This window comes from Tetrao urogallus, assembly GCF_951394365.1.
Source record: "Tetrao urogallus genome assembly, chromosome: 3".
NCBI classification, from domain to species: Eukaryota; Metazoa; Chordata; class Aves; order Galliformes; family Phasianidae; genus Tetrao; species Tetrao urogallus.
The window spans coordinates 81984566-82001509 of NC_136815.1; the positions used below are offsets into that span (position 1 = coordinate 81984566).

General features: G+C 41.4%; 1 protein-coding gene across 1 annotated transcript; it reads left to right on the top strand.

The window, feature by feature from the left end:
- Positions 1-930: 930 nt before the first annotated feature.
- On the top strand, positions 931-15841 carry RIOK1 (RIO kinase 1; the record flags this gene model as incomplete). Its single annotated transcript, XM_079533635.1, has 17 exons — positions 931-1001; positions 1527-1740; positions 3337-3427; positions 4483-4552; positions 4963-5005; positions 5676-5768; positions 6686-6798; positions 6922-7002; positions 8200-8286; positions 8765-8902; positions 9217-9320; positions 10888-10994; positions 11508-11573; positions 13285-13404; positions 13573-13626; positions 14267-14410; positions 15731-15841. 17 exons carry the CDS (start codon positions 931-933, stop codon positions 15839-15841), a joined length of 1707 nt encoding a protein of 568 aa, XP_079389761.1.
- Between the last annotated feature and the right edge of the window lie 1103 nt (positions 15842-16944).

Here is a 16944-nt window from a genome sequence, read left to right on the forward strand (position 1 = left end):
GTAGCTTCTTTGGCAAGTGTTTCTGTGACTTAGTCACATGGTTGTTTTGTGGGAAGCATCTTGGAATTTTATATAGCACCAAAAAAGAATTAACTTTCTTACGACTGTTTCAACCAATATTCATGGAAATAACATAATACAGCTACGAAGAAATACTTTGGAACTTAATGTGATGTATAGATCATTCTTTATCAGGAGCCACCTAGCCAGTACACAGTGCAACTACATCATATTCACAGCAGCACTGAAGAACCGTATGACTAGGTTTCTCTTTCTGATGCGTGCTTCTTTAAACCAAAATGTGCATAAAGTTGAAATACAGCCTTGCATATTGGATTATCAAATGATACAAACATACTGCATGAAATGGAGGAGCTCCTGGCCTCCTGCTGTGCTTATGTACATAGGGAATAAAAGGGACTGCAAAAAGCAAAGCAGCATTAATCTTAATGTCCAAGACAGCACGAGCAGGATTTTTTTTGACAGCTGCATTAACTTGCTTGCTACCAATCTTTGATATGTCACTGCAGTGAAGTGAGATCCTCGGCTCGGCTGGACCAGCTGAGGCCAAATCTCAAGAACAGGCTGTTTGCTTTGTAGTTATCTCCTCACAGCTATTAGTGCTGTTTGTCTTGAGAAGCTTATTGTGATCATGGACAAGAGAGGACAATTCACAGCTTGGAAAAAGGTGGAAGGACTCAGCTATTAGAGAACTACTTCACTCTTCATTCTACTGGCAGAGTAGAAGGGAAATCTGTCAGTTACAGCAGCTTACTTCTAAAGCTGTAAGTAAACGAGCTGAATGCTGCCCTTACAGTCGCCGCTCCGCCGACCTTATGACGTCACACATACGTGACCGTTCGCGCTCGATGCTTTCTGTTCCCGTGCAGCCGCCGTACGGCCTGTCGGCTGTGCCGGGCGGCCGCCGCCATGGATTACCGCGCTGAGGTGATGAGGCAGGCCGTGCCCGGGCAGTTCGATGACGCGGAGTGCTCCGACGGGTATGTGCGCATGTAGCCGGGCGCGGAGGGCGCTGGGCTTTAGCGAAGCGGGGCGGCCCCGCTGGAGCCGTTCGGGTTCTGTTTGGAGTGATGGGGGTCCCGCTGCTTGTTGCTAAAGGCCGTTCTCTCTCGTCCTGTCACCATTACTCGAGAGGTGAGGCCGCCTCTCGCCTCACCACAGCCTCCTTTCTGGTAGCTGTAGTGTGCAGTGAGGTCTCTACTGAGCCTCCTCTTCTCCAGGCTAAACAATCCCAGTTCCATCAACCACTCCCTGTAAGCCTCCATGCTCCACACCCTTCACAGCTTCATAGCCCTTCTCTGGACACACTCCAGGGCCTCCATGTATTTCTTGTAGTGAGGGGCCCAAAACTGAAGTACTCACAGCATTCAGTACTTTAGGTGGGTGAAGTGACAAACATCTCCTGGAGAGCTAACATCCCAGAATTGCTTGCTGGGGTAGGTATACTGAACTTGTTGTAACCATAACGACTATTTGTAGTTATATCAGTCTGTATTTGTTCCAAGTGACCTTGCAGAAGATGCAGAAATAATTCAGGAAGATGAGTTTGCTGAGAAATGCCAGTCAAGCTTGTGCAAAGGAATCAACATGAAGGAAGGAGATAGTGATGATGACAGTGTTGATGAAGAGGAAGAAGATGATGATGATGATGACTGGGACTGGGATGATGAGATGGGAAGACTCATGAAGTGCCACACTGCTGCTGGATGCAATCAGCAGGTATGCTGAAGGCTATTCTCAGTAACAACAGTGTCTTAAAGCAGATGAGGCTAACCTAGAGGTTTTGTTCTGTTTAGTCCTGAGCATCAGTTCTAGTGGAAATTCATCATTGAGAGAAACCTATTTCTTTGTATCTGTTGTTGTGCCATGCTGTTTGTGTAGTCAAAGCTGTACTTGGCTTTCTTGTCTTAAACCTTTTTGCTGGGTTCTCTGTGTCTTTGCAGTTTTCCTTCTGATCCTTAACTTTCTCAGCTTTTCTTTCTTTGCTCACTCTTATCTCTGTTGATACTGCTTTTCTTCCTGGAATTTGTCCTCTGTGATTTTTAAACTACTTCCCCGCTCTTCCCACTGAATGTTATGGCAGTATCTGCTTGTCACATTCTTGAGTTATGCTTTGGACTGCATTGTTGTTTAACACTGACAGGCAGCTAGGTACCATGGAGCCACTGTATAGGTCTCTTCAGCAGGACAGGGAGGGGGAAGAAATGAAAGAAAGAAAACAAGAGCCTTGTGGTTTTGAGATAAGAGGAGTTAAATACAAGAAAAAAAAACAAAGGCCATCTAGAAGCAGAAGGAGAAACAATTGTTCTCAACTTCCCATCACCAAACAATGTTCAGCTGCTCTTGTCTTTGCAAGACCTCCATAAGTGTAGTGGTTGGTCAGGAAGACAAACACTTTGATAATGAAAGCATAACGTTGTATAGCATAGAATATTCTCTTGGTCAGTTTATGTCAACTGTTCTGGACATGTCCCACCCCTCACCTGCTGGCCTTTGGAGGGAAAACTGGAGAGTCTTCATGCTGTGTCAGCGCTGCTCAGCAATAGCCAAAACACTGCTGTGTTTTACCAGTGCTGTTAGAGCTACACACACAAAGCACAGCGTTTAGCGTTAGCACAGTGGGCTACTGTGGGAGCCATATCCAACTCTTCCTAACAGCAGTAATAATACAGGTGGAAGAAAGTGCTGGAAGTGGGTGGATTTAGACTGAATGTTGTTGGTTTAGAAACTCTGTGCAGAATGTAAGGCCCATGAAGGTGTGAGAATTAGAGTCCTTTGTCCTCTCAGCCTGGCCAGTGGAGGTTCAAAATCTCTCTGGTATCAGTAACAGCATAACAGAATAGCTGAGATAAATGAGAGTGGTGCTGATAGTGGTATACTGTCTGACTCAAAGCACCTGTGTGATTTACTCTTGCTTATTAGCATTTTTTGCTGTCTGGTGTTGATGGAAAAAGTGTTCAGATACTGTGTTGTTTAGAGAAGACCGTCTGTTTTTTAAAAAAAAAAAAAAAAAAAAGTAAAAACACCATCTTGGGAAGTTCTTTCTGTTCTTCATCTTCTCATTTTTTTTTGTTCTTGTTTCTGTCTGTTACTCCCTTTTATTTTAAAGATGAGTGTTTATAGTTTGCAGGTCAATTTTCTACCGAAAGTAACCCTGAACTGGGGCACTTTTTGGAATCCATTTCCTCGCTCATTCTGGTTTTCTGCTTAGAGCTATTGGCACAGGTACTTGAGCTGACATTTCCAGTGGTATTGTCTGTATCTGAAGGGACTGTTTAGAGAAGGCAACTTACACTGACAAATCCTTTGTTTCAGGCAAATAGGCAGACCCCTAGTTGCTATTCAGCAAAAATGTCTACCCCTACAGACAAGGCTTTGAGGAAATTTGAACATAAAATTAATTTAGGTGAGTATAATTGTGTTGTCTTCTTCTAAGAAAACAGATACCACTCTGAAATTCTCAGGCTAATTCTGCTTGCTTTAAGCCAGAATTTACTGGAATGGCAGCTGACTGTTGCCAGATAATTACTAAGGGCTTTTGTGTACTTGAAATTGCCTTTAGACTTTGCTAACCAGCTGTCATATCCCTTTTCTACCCCTTTAGAGCCAGAGAATTCTTCTTCTCTTTACTTCCTCAGGTCACACAAAGTATTTGTTCCATAGCCTCTCTGTAGAAGCCCAAGCAAGTTGTTTGGGCTGAGGGAGACTAGTAGCTTTCTGCTGCAATGCACTGGTCATTCTCTAAAATGCTACTGCAACTCAGTTTCTTTAGAGGATTGAGGTTCCTTGTGTTATTAGTGTGGTACCTCATGCAGCAGTCACCTGACAGAATTTTTGAGACAAGTAAAGAGATTTCTTTCCATTCTTGTGTGCTTGTTTATGTGTGATTAAAATGGCTGCTCTGCTCAGCCTGTTAAGAAAAGTTGTAGCTGTGAGTGGGGCTTTTTAATGGAACAGTAAATAGTTGCATTTACTTCATAATTAAGTGGTTCTAAAATGAAGGCCGCAAAGAGTGGTACTGGTATGTGTAGCCAAACAGCAGTTTTATGTAGTTAACAGTCAAGCACCATTTTGAGTATGCTGTGGGAACAGAAGCTTAGAGGCTGCTGTGTCCTCTGGCATTGGACTGGCTTAAGAGAAGGGCAGATGAGTTTAACAGTAAAATGCCATCCAAAGAACATTACTTCTGGTTGGCATTGCACCCCCAAGCTCATGAGACTACAATAGTTATGTTGTAGTCCTGCTTTGGATTATAGTCAGAGCAGATAGTTGGGTAAACTCATGTTTAACTAAACTTCTGTGATGAGCTTCTATCTTCAGGCACCCAACTGGCTTGTTATACAGAGATCCATCTGTGTTTGAACATTGTGTTGTGGCATACTGACTGTCGGGAGAATTGCAGAAGCAATTCCAAACAGAAAAAAAATTTCTTTTCCTCTCCATATCTTATGTGTTTTTCAGATAAGCTGAATTTTGATGACTCTGTTATAAACAGAGTCACAGAAAAGTCTAGACAGAAGGAAGCAGACATGTGAGTATTACACTGTCTCTATACTCATTGATGTAATTTGAACTCAGAAGAGTTCTTCTTATTCCCTGGTTTGATCCTGAAATTTGAATAACTTTAGTAAGGAAAAGAGAACCAACTTCTAAGCAAGCAGTCAGCATGCAGTTTGCATCTCAGTCTTAAACTTTTTTGATTTCCAGATCAGTTTCTTGAGTTATTCCACAGTTGTGATCTTCTTGTCCCTGAAGTGGAGACAAGAAACTATCTGTAATGGGGAGGGGCACTGATGCTTTTGGGCTTTTTTTTTTTTCTTGCCTGTAGGAGAAAACTTTGCTGTTGTATGAACTGAGAGCCTTCTTTTTTGAGGCTGCCATCTTCTCTTTGTTTTACTTTATTAAAGTATATGTAAGTTTATATTGCTTTACTTTGTCTAGGTGCCGAGTCAAAGATAAGTCAGACAGAGCAACAGTAGAGCAAGTAAGTCCTTAATGCATCAAATTTCTCTTTTGACTGGAATAAATAATCTGGAATCTTGAAATCACTGGTAAAACAGCTGATGTAGGAAAAGCCTTGCCTTGGAATTCAGTTTCCCTTATCCTAAAGAAGCCTGTTGTTCCTCTCTTTCTTGTATGAAAGTTGTGCTTGCTCCCATAGCTGTTTTGGAGCTCATTTTTGTGCTTGGCATCATGATTTGATGGTATATGCAATGCAGAGTTCCATTTTAAGCATTTATTGAATTCCGAGCATCAAACAGAAAATGCTGGGTTTGCTTTCTTCCCATTTTTCTTAAGGAAGGCTGAACTGTTACTGGCCCAAGGCCATATAGCTGCTCCATTTATGCCTGCTATACCATATTTTACCATCTGGTGCAAATCTAAGTGGGAAATCATTCTCTTAAGTCTGTTGTGAAGCTAGCTCGAGGACATACACTTGTTCTAATTTCTACTTGTTTTGAAATAAATTGAAGTATCATTCTAGAATCATGGCAAAATCCAGTATGGCAGCTGTTTGAGCATCTTTTGATCCTTAAGAACAGCCTGATGTCATTGGTCCTTTAGTGTAGTACTAAGGAGGGGCTGTAGAAGTAAGCAAGCTTAATTCTCTTCATAGAGGGCACTTGTAGTGACTGTTTTTTGTTTAACTTGAGGTGTTGGACCCAAGGACCCGAATGATTCTGTTCAAGATGCTGAGTAGAGGTGTCATATCAGAGATCAATGGCTGCATCAGCACGGGGAAAGAAGTAAGTGTTGTTACCAATGATGTGACAGTCTCTTTCTCAGCAAGCTAGGTAAGGTATATACTGAAATGTTTAGTTTTCCTGCTGTTTTATTTGTTGCTCAGTAGGAAGTTATTTTAAGATGCAATTTATGTTAAAGGAAGTCAGTTTCCCTGATGATGAAGGATTTCTCAGAATACTTAAATTTGCCATTCATTCTGTATTGCAACAGAAATTTTTTACAAACTCTGTGTATGTATAATATTAAACAGTGCTTGAAAGGCATGCAAATGTAGGTAGTTCTTCATAAGGTATTACTGCATGTGAATCATATCAGTTCTGCATCTCTCCAGGAGTGGGAGTATCTAATGATGTAACAAAATGTAGTTTAAAATACTGTTTTACAAAACTAGCATGTTTATGCACTGCTGTTATCAAGTTATATGACAGATAATTAAAACCAGACCAGAGTTTTCCAAGTAAATTAATAAATGGGTTTTGGGATGCTTTGTCTCTGGGCTGATCTGGTTTTCTTCCAGGTCCATGGATGCTGATTAAAGGCATGCTTTCACTCTGTGTAGTGGTGTCAACATGATATGCTTGGGCCATGCTTTAGGGCCTAAGTAGTGCACGAGTTCCAGTTAATGTCTGCGCAAAAGGGGTTGTTTCAAAATGTGGATGGTGTGGAATTCTCCAGTTTGTTGTTCCTTCTGTTCTGTGTGCGTGCTCACACTGTTGCTGTCTTAGGTACTTATTTGTAAGCTGTCTCTGCTAGAAAGAGATTGCAATTGCATAAAATCTTAGAGACTCAGCTGAGTGCCACATGGGGGCTGAAGTGCAGAGGCTTCTCGGATATCTTCCAGAATGTCAGAAGAAGAAAGCAGATTGTGTCAACTTAAGTCTTTTCCTCAGTGATGTTTCTTCCATTTTTAATCCAATAGGCTAATGTGTACCATGCCAGTACTGCAAATGGAGAGAACAGAGCAATAAAGATTTACAAAACCTCTATTTTGATGTTCAAGGATCGGGATAAGTATGTGAGCGGTGAGTTCAGGTGAGCTGGAGTTTGGCCTCATTTTGTTGAGTGAGAGAGGCTGTTTGAAAGGTGGTGAAATGATTAACACTAATACTGCATTGATTTGCTAAGGGTCCTCCTTATTTTTTTATCTGTTTTAAGATTTCGTCATGGATATTGTAAAGGCAACCCAAGAAAAATGGTGAAAACATGGGCTGAAAAGGAAATGAGGAATTTAATAAGGTGATTCTTCCAGTTTTTATTTCATCATCAAAGGTAACAAATTGACATTACAGGAGATGTTCTTGTATTGCTTGGTCATGGATGTTACTACACTTTATGGTCTCTGGAGTATTCAGGAGAGTGTTTTAATCTTCCCTGTGGGAAAGAAGACAAGGGGGGGGAAGATAAATCACAGAATGGCAAGGGCTGGAAGGGACCTCAAGGATCATGAATCTCCAACCCCCTGCCACATGCAGGGCCACCAACCTCCCCATTTAATACCAGACCAGGCTGCCCAGGGCCCCATCCAACCTGGCCTTGAACACCTCCAGGACAAGGCATCCACAACCTCTCTGGGCAGCTGTTCCAGCACCTCACTACTCTCATAGTAAAGAACTTCCCCCTGACATCCAACCTAAATCTTCCCTCTTTCAGTTTAAAACCATTTCCCCTTGTCCTGCTGTTATCTACCCTTGTAAAGAGTTGACTCTCCTCCTGTTGGTTTGTAGGCTCCCTTTAGGTACTGGAAGGCTGCAATGAGGTCACCCCACAGCCTTCTTTTCCCCAGGCTGAACAGGCCCAGCTCCTCAGCCTGTCTTTGTAGAGGAGGTGCTGCAGTCCCCTGATCATCTTTGTGGCTCTCCTCTGGTCCCTCTCCAACAGCTCCCTGTCTTTCTTGTACTGGGGGCCCCAGACCTGGGCACAGCACTCCAGATGGGGCCTCACAAGAGCAGTGTAGAGAGGGACAGTCACCTCCCTGTTCCTGCTGGCCCCTCCTCTTCTGTTGGAGCCCAGGATACCATTTGCTTTCTGAGCTGCAAGAGCACACTGCTGGCTCATGTTAAATGAAATAAAGATACTTCTCTCTCTGGCTTTGTGCTCTGAGCTCTTTGATGTGTGCACTGACTTGACTGAAAAGAGGAGCTAGAAACAGCTGCTGCTGAGTAACAGCACACTGTGTAATACAGGTTAATCCTAGATTAACAGTGCAAAGATTCTGTCTGACCCAGGGTGCTTAGAGAAGGATCAGTGCAGAATGCTTGTGGGGTTTTTTTTGCATTCAATTTTCAGTCTTTGTATCTACAAGTTCCTTGAGCAGAAGAGTTCTTACTGTGTCTGATGGTTAAAGCAGCAGAGCTGCTGTAGGTGCTATTGCAATGCAAATAGTAGAGTTAGTTTGTATTTATCTTTTTTTATGATTTTGTTCCTGTATTGCAGGTTGAATACAGCACAAATACCTTGCCCAGAGCCAATTATGCTAAGAAGTCATGTGCTTCTCATGGGCTTTATTGGTAAAGGAGATAGGTATGTATCCTTTGAAAATTGAAATGGTTCTTTTTACTAGTAGCTTTCCACAAAGATTTGTTAAAAACAAACCAATGCTTTATGTACTATTTCTTTAGGCCTCTGAATTAAACATGTTGCTCTTATGTGTGTGTGCCACTTGTAGAGTATCCAGATCTTTGCCAGCTACCACAGCAGAAAGTCTGCATGATTCTGGAACAATTCTAACCAGAGAACAAGGGCTAGAGAGGTTTCCTAATTTCACCTGAAGATAGATTATCATTTTGTAGAGCAAACGGTAGCATAGCCTGATTTCTTAGTTTATATTGGAAGAAGAGCTACAGTATCTTTGGCAAGCATGTATCAAGCTTTGCTGCCTTTCATGCTAATTTGCTTGATACGGAGTGAAAGGATCAGGTACAGCAATTAACATTGGTGGCTGTGATGAAGAAGAAGAAGAAAAGTACTCACTTTCTATTATTTCTGTTGCAATTTTAAGGCCTGCTCCTCTGCTGAAGAATGCTCAGTTATCTGACTCAAAAGTCCGGGAACTGTACCTGCAGATCATCCAGTACATGAGAAGAATGTACCAAGATGCCAGACTTGTTCATGCAGATCTCAGTGAATTCAATATGCTGTATGTTTTTAACCTTTGAATTGTGACATCTGAAATGTATGTGTTGGCAGCATCTTTGCATAAATTTAGAGAGCACTAACCTGCCTGTGAGGGAGGGTGGAGTCCTTTTTGTGACTGTTAATCAATTTATCAATTATGTAGCTTTTAACCCAACCCCACACCGCTCTGGCTCTAGTATGTAAGATGCATGCTTGCGAAATACATTGAGTTTGTTTGCTGGCTCATAAGATTGAAACAGGCTTCGTTCCCTGTCCCTCCATAATCTCCCACGTAAGAGTGCTGGATTCAGTGCAGCCCTGCATGTTTGTCCACAGGTACCACAGTGGGGATGTGTACATCATTGATGTCTCTCAGGCAGTGGAGCATGACCACCCGCATGCATTGGAGTTTCTGCGAAAGGATTGTGCCAATGTTAATGGTGAGCGGGCTGCTCTTGTGTGCTTGTTCTGATAGGTGATTTTGTCAGTGTTTTCTTTGTGTTTGTTTTTAAGAAGGTGTATTCTTTCTTCCATTCTTTGAGTTATATACAACTCTGGTTGTAGAAGCTGCCTGCTCTCCTTCCTAGGTTCTTATGGGTTGTTCAGGGTGCTGTCTTCTATGCCAAGTTCAGCAGACAGTGCAGCCTGTTTTGCTAGAAATCATCTGCATCTCAGATTTACAAGAGAAAGAAGAGGTCAGAGTCCTAGTCTGCAGCAGCACTGATCTTAACTTCCCTCACATTTGAAAGACTGTGCAGGCATACTGATCTATGTCCTTCTGTGAATGTGTAATCCACAGCTGGAATTCCTCAATTGGCAAGAGTTGTATCACAAAGTTCCTTTCCCTTTTTTGTCAGGTCAGATTAGAAGGTAAAGACATAGAGTAATTTATTAGAGGTCGTAGACTTGTAGTACTTTTGATTAACAGGATACCTTATCATAATATTTGTGGTTTTTTAAAAAAAAAAAAATTTCATGGGAGTGTGCTTATGTTGTGCAAGAGAAAAAGATGTTCTGGTAGTCTGTGTTTCTGCCCAAGAACATGAAATCTGTCACAGCAGGCTGATTTTCCTTCCCCCCTTTCTTTACTATGATTTTTCCAATTGTACAGAGACATCTGAAAGTCTGAAGAAATTGTGTACGCTTTGCTGTGTATTTCTCAATACTCAGTATGCTAATTGTTCCTTTTTCTTCCTTTCTTCTTTGCCCTCTCCATTACTCCCTTCTGACTCAGATATTTGCACCCTTGCTCTTTTTTTAATGTTTTCTTAGCTTGTTTTCTTTAAATGCCATTGCCACAGTGACTTGCAGCGTTCTTGGTTGTTTTTCTTTTCTGCCACTGCAGCTTTCTCTGTGCAGTTGTACAGAGGCTGTAAAAGACACCTTCTAGCTGTGGGCATTGCTAAGACTTGTGGTTCCATCAGCACGGAGAGCTGCCACCAAACTAATTTTTTTTGTTGTTTGTTCTGTGATTAATTTCTCATGGGGGAGATATCTTCTAAAATCGTTAGTAGGGAGCAATTGCTAAGTAGTCCTTAGTGTGTTTCACTGCTGTTTTTCAGTACTGAAGCAAAACCTCCAAAATCATTTATGCTTGCCTCAAGAAAGCAATTCTGAGCATGGTAACAGAAAAATTCTGATATGTTTGTGTGCCCCATGTGTTTTTCCATTCAAGTGGATTATAAGCAGGCTGTACTGTTTCAGTGGGTATTTCAGATGCTCTTTGACAGAAGTTTGAGGTCTACATTCCTTATTTGAAATACATTTTTCATCTCAGCCACTGCAACTATTTACTTTTATCTCAAATTGTTTACTTCCTTCTCTTCATCCCCTGCTCTATTCAGCGTGGTTCCTACTGAAGTTGATTTGACTTAACAGCTACTCACTTTGTTTCTTCCAGTATTTATCACTTTGGGAAAATTATGCTGTTATGTTGTTGTAACTATCACTGCTGCATGTATTGCACAACACTTACAGTTTTTTGTCTCTGCCCTTGATTTCTGATAGGCTTTTTCCTGAAGCACAATGTTGCAGTGATGACTGTGAGGGAACTGTTTGAATTTATTACTGATCCTTCTATCACAAGTGAGAACATTGATGACTATCTGTCAAAGGTAAGGCCACATGGCATTGTTGCTCACGTAGGTAGACTTGAATGATAAACTCAGAACTAGTTCAGACCCCTTTGCTTTGTGTGCCCTATATCCTGCTGTTGAAGTTGGCTGGTAAATGAGATGCTGGATGTTTGCAGGGTGGGCTGAGTGGAGAAGGGGGTGACTCGAGCAACGTCACTGGGGGGGCAATGGTTTTTTTAAATGGTTTTAAACTGAGACAGAGGAGGTTTAGGTTGGATATTAGGAGGAAGTTTTTCACACAGAGGGCGGTGATGCACTGGAACAGGTTGCCCAAGGAGGTTGTGGATGCCCCATTAATAAAGCAGATCTGCGGTTGTACGTGTACTTGCAGCAACGTTGGTTACCATTAGGTGTCGCTCAAGGCATTGCTATGGGGAAGTTTTGTGAGTGAGACCGAAGTGCGGGGAGAAATACATACAGATGGGAATGGTTAGTTGGATTAAACGATGCGATTCTAAAGAGTGATAACTGTATTGTTTTGTATTTCTGTAGGCAATGGAAATAGCATCAAAAAGAACAGAGGAGGAGAGATCCAGCCAAGATAAAGTGGATGAGGAAGTGAGGATTTCTGTTCCTGCTATGAAATCAAAATTAGCCTGTCCTCTTCTGAACAGTGAAGACTGTTCTGTTTTATTTGGCAAAATGCACCATTGATAAACAAAACACTGTGATGCTGATATGTCCTGAACTAGTTGAGATATGAAGGATTGAGGGATGTAGTGTGTAAAAGCTTAAGTGACACTGATCACGTGCTAAAAAAACAAATACTCAGTTACCTAAACTAGTGTGTTTGCTTGTAGCTAGGTCCCTTGATGAATCTTCCACTTCAGGTTTGGTTTAAAAACAAATAAAACCCAGCTAAGTAGAAGTCTGGTTGTGTCAGTGTTTTCGGACTGCTGATACACAGACCAGGAGAATTCACATCATATTCAGATGCGTGCATTGACCAAATTGCCTGTCTGCCATTGTTCCCAGTCTACTTCAGTTCTTCCACATACTATTTCCCTCCCTTGCTTTTACATACAGCAGGAGCCATCTTTACATCTTTTCTGCTGGTATTTTTGAAAACTGCTAATGTTCTGGGAAATCTTGATTTAAGATGATGTGAAGATGAAACAATCTTAATTTGTTTTTTTTTAATCTTGCCTGTCCACTGAGAAGAGTTTAAAAACCAAAAAATCACACCACACACAAATAAAGCAACACCTTAGTGTTGGGCAGAGCTTATATCAGCAAGAACCTCTTTGTTCCAGTTCACCCAGCATTTAATATTGGAGTCTGTGTTGCTTGATATACCAAAGACTTTTTCTCTTGGGGCTCTGTAGGTTTTACTGACTGCTTCTGGTTCCAAATCGGCCAGTTAAAGGTTTTCATTTCCGGAGATCTCTTGAGCATACAACTCCTTTTGAATTAGCTGGTCAGATGTTAGTTTTTTATTATAAGTGTTTTTTAGCAAACAATTTATCCCTTTGCACATGTGAATGTACTGTCCTGTAAGAGACGGTTAAGTAATAGCAGAGTTCAAGTTCCCTCTCAGAGTTCTCAGTTTAGCTCAACTAGCTTGTACCACTTCTCAGAAGAACAGATGATTTAGAGCACACTCTTTGGGGACAGGGTCTGTGCTGTCTGCACAGCACTTAGTCTCGTAGTTAAGCAGTTAAGTGTGCTTAGTTTGTTCTAGGATTGAATTGATACTGTGGAAGAGAAAAGTAAAATACTTCAGTTTGCTGCAGGATGCTCTGAAAACGATAGCCTGACAAATTTTAATGTGTTGTCAATGATGCAGTTAGTCCTGCACTAGTATAGTACTGTAACTCCTTTTTGAGTTGGAGTCTATGTTGAAGCAGGAACTATTACATAAAGACATTAAGTTGTATCAGCATGTTTTAATGGAATTGCCTCCTGAGAGCTTTGCAAACATAACAGTAAAAACATTGGGGAAAATTCGTAGAATATGAAACTCAAATTGGTTGAGAGGAAGTTGGGAGGATTGGAGAAGTTCCTGTGTGGCTGCTAGTAATGGTACTAACATAGGGGCCTTGTTAACCATGAGCTGCAATGGTGTGTAGGTTGCATATGAAGAATGTTCCAGCAAAATAAATAGTAATAACCTGCAGTTCAAAAGGTGGTGTGTGACTTCATGTTTGTTCTGAGCTTCTCTAAGCTATGAAATCCCTTGTGATTATTCCTTTAGTGATGCTTAATTAGTATGGAAGAACATCATGAAACTATATAAATGACTGAATCTGTTTTCCCTTTGTTTTCCTAGGTGTTCAAGAAGGCTTACATACCTCGAACTTTGACTGAAGTTAAAAACTATGAGAGAGATGTGGATATAATGATGAAATTGAAAGAAGAGGATTTGGCTTTGTGTGTTCAGCAAGATAATGTGAGTGTGTCCCTATAGTGTAGAATACTGAATCTAGTGTCATATTTCCAATTCTCTGGTTAGTACTGATGCTTGCACTGCTATCTTTGAGGCTCATTTTCCTTGGGTAGAAAGATGTAAGGCTTGCATTTTGGTAAAATAATTTTCTTTCTGTGTCTCTGAATGTAGATTCTCTACCAGACCGTGACAGGATTGAAGAAGGATTTGTCTGGTGTTCAGAAGGTGAGCGGGCCTCTTTGAAATCCTTCATTGTACCCATTTTCATAAAAATACTTAAAGGAATACAGAGAATGCCTCATCTTGCAGCTGAGACCACGGAACAAGCCTTTTGTCTATGGAGTGACTGTTTCTGCCCGTTATGTGGCAGTGGTGTAGACTAAATGAAAATAAAAATCAGGGAAGGGATCAGGTTGCAGCCCGGTTTCTAGTGTTGTTTAAGAGTAAGTGTGTTTTGCAGTGTAGATGTTTGTGTTTGCACTAAAGCATATCTGCAGTGGCCCCAAGGTAGATTTTGGTATGATCCAACTGTAATTAAAAATTGGCTTTCATCTGTGTTAGCAAATCGTGTATAACTTATGGAAATCAGTTTGGGAGTGTCAATACATCTGTGCTGTGAGCCCTAACCTTAAAGTTCCTGTGTTGTATATTTTAGATATCCTATTCTTAGTTTGAATTAACCTCTTTTTGATTCTTCTTGAGACTCAGTGATAGCTGTAGAAATAGAGGAAATGACACAAGTTTGCTCAAGGGTTTCTTTGTAGAAGATTATAGATATATTTTTTCAGTATATATGTGTATATATTTTACTCCCAGGCTCCAGAGTTTGGGTTTGAGATAAACTCCCTCTTGATACATCTTGCAGATTCCTGCACTTCTAGAGAAGAAGACGGATGAGTCAGAAACAGGCTCTGATGATGATGGTGGCAGCTCAGAGGACTCTGAGTCAAGCTGTAAAGAATTTCGGCATCCCAAAGATCTTCCTGCTGTAGTTACTATGGATAAAAAGGTCAGTTGTAGGAAAAAAATGTACAATCTTTGACATCTGCCCCCATGACAGGAAAAATCTACACCTCGTTTGTCCTACTTGTAGTCTGAAACAAGCTGTGAGCTTTTTCCTGTCTGAAGAGCAAGAGCAGAAAAAGTAAATTTCATTATGGATGCTTTATTAATGATGTTTTTGTCAAGAGGAACATTATACCATAGCATTCTCTAGCCTAAACAAAGCTAGAAGAGAGATCTCTGCAGAGAGCTTTAGGGTATGCAAAGCAGAGCTTAGTGAAACCTGGGCAGATCTTCAGTCCCTCTGGCTAACCTTCCAGCTTTGGTGTGCAGGTTGGTGGATGTGGCTCCTGGTGAACCACCCTTTGTCCAGTAAACTGAGACCACCTGATGCATGCAGCTGGAGACTTGGTGACAATGTCTGTACTACAGTGGCTTTTGTCATGCTGTTGGTACAGGCTGACAAGCACTGCTGCAGGGAGAAGACTGAAAGCAGATGTGCGAGGGAAATAACGTGTTTTTCAGGTTTTGTTTTCCAAACTACAGAACAAATATCCTTAGTTCTTGTGATGCTTTTCTGTGGAGTCACCCCCATGGGTGAGAGCCTGATGGCAGCTTTTTAGGTGCTGTGCAAAAGAAAGATGAAACTTGCTAGGCTTAAGGTATTAGAGTTGTGGGGGTTTGTTAGATTTGTGGGTCTGTTTATATTTTTTTCTTTTCTCCCTTAAGAAAGATAATGGGTTTCAAATCCATGAAATAAAATGGCAGTGCTCTTTTAGATGCTTTTTGTAGTAATCTAAAGCTGCTACCTTTCAGATCTGAAGCAGGGAGGTCTTGGTCACTTCTCAGCCTTATGGATAAGTCTTTACTGTCTAGCAGGAATTCCAGTGTATTGCAGTCACGTAGCACCCTTTCTAGCCAATCCTGATGATTGGATTGCTCTGAGTTACCAGCAGTTACTAGATCACTATTTTTGTTTGAGTAAAAACACATCCTACCGTAGCCCCTAGGGGTAGCAGAAAACTTGGATCAGGCTTTCTATTGGAATCTTTGCTATAAATAGCATGAGTTGAGTGCATCTTGTTGCTTTTCTTCAAAGGCTGCATGAAAGTCAGGTTTTAACTAGTTTGAATTTTGTACTGTCATTACCAGTGTGCAATTCCACCCTCATATTATGCTTCCTTTCTCCTTTCCTCTCTCCCTCTCAAAGTTATTTTCATTAGACCTGCATTTTTGATGTGATGTATTAATTAACTTAGATTGATAGGCCTGCTCAAACCTCCTATTCCTGCTGGCTTTGAATGAATGGTGTTTTGGTTCTTCATAGGAGAGGAAAAAGATGGTTAAAGAAGCCCAAAGAGAAAAGAGAAAAAACAAAGTCCCAAAGCATGTGAAGAAGCGGAGAGAGAAGACTGCGAAAATGAAGAAGGGCAAATAAGATCAACTTTGGCTTGGGAAAAGGACTGATTTGTTTCTAGTTAATGAGTCATTTTCTTTTATAATTAAAAATCCTTTATTTACGTCATACAGTACTAACTGTGAGGGTGGTCTCAGTGGCAGTGTGGTGTGATTACTTGACCAGACTTTATGCTGTGGCTTTAGCAACAGGAAGGAACAAATTTAACGCATTTGAGCTTTTAAAAATCCTTTTCAAGATTCAGCTTGTTGTTAAACTCACATTGATTTTGTTTGTGGCATCTTCCTCTCTTGTCTTACACTGTGTGTGTGCTGGTTCATTTTGTTCCAGAGCATTGATTTGATTCAAACAGATTCTTGGAGGAGGGGGGAACAACAAAGATGGGAAAACTACTTCAAGCAAAGGCCTGTGCTTCTGTTCTGTGAAGGCAGCAACTTAAGCTAGCTGTCTTCTGCAGGCTGTTGCAGCTATCTGCAGGTAACCTTGCTGCCTCTGTGCTTTCATCACCTTTTGATGTTATCTTGCTGAAAGCTGAATTTCATGATTTGGGAGGCAACTTTTCTCACTGCCCTGTTCCCTTTTGAAGCAACCAGACAGGCATGCCTAAACAGACTAAAGCTGTGATATTTCTGTGTGTGTTGACCCCAGCATGGGGCAGTGTTGCTCTTAAGGAAAGTAGGACACACCTTTTTGTAGGCTGGCCAAATGAATATTGGACATCAAGATTGCATTTGTTCAAATTCAGGGTGGAAAAGCTGTCGTGGGAGCTGTTTGTGGTGTGCCTCAGCACTACCAGTCCATGTGCTAAGGTGTATATAGGGCAGAGCTGGCAGAGTTTGAAGAGTCCTTTGTGTTGGAGCAAAGGTGCCGTATTCAAAACATCCCACCTCTTCTCATGGCAGCAACTTGGGCTGCTGAGGCTGACAGAAGCCTTGAGAGAGGTGTCGTCCTTGTTCATCAGTCATCTTTCCCTGCTGTCAACAGTTTCAGGACTCCCTGTGCCAACACAGACAAGGGCTCTGAGTTCAGTAAAAAAAAAAAATCTTTTTTTTTGTTTTCCCATTTTAGGGGTGGAGTTGATGCCCTGGGGATTACACTTATGGGACGCACGTTGTTTGATGATA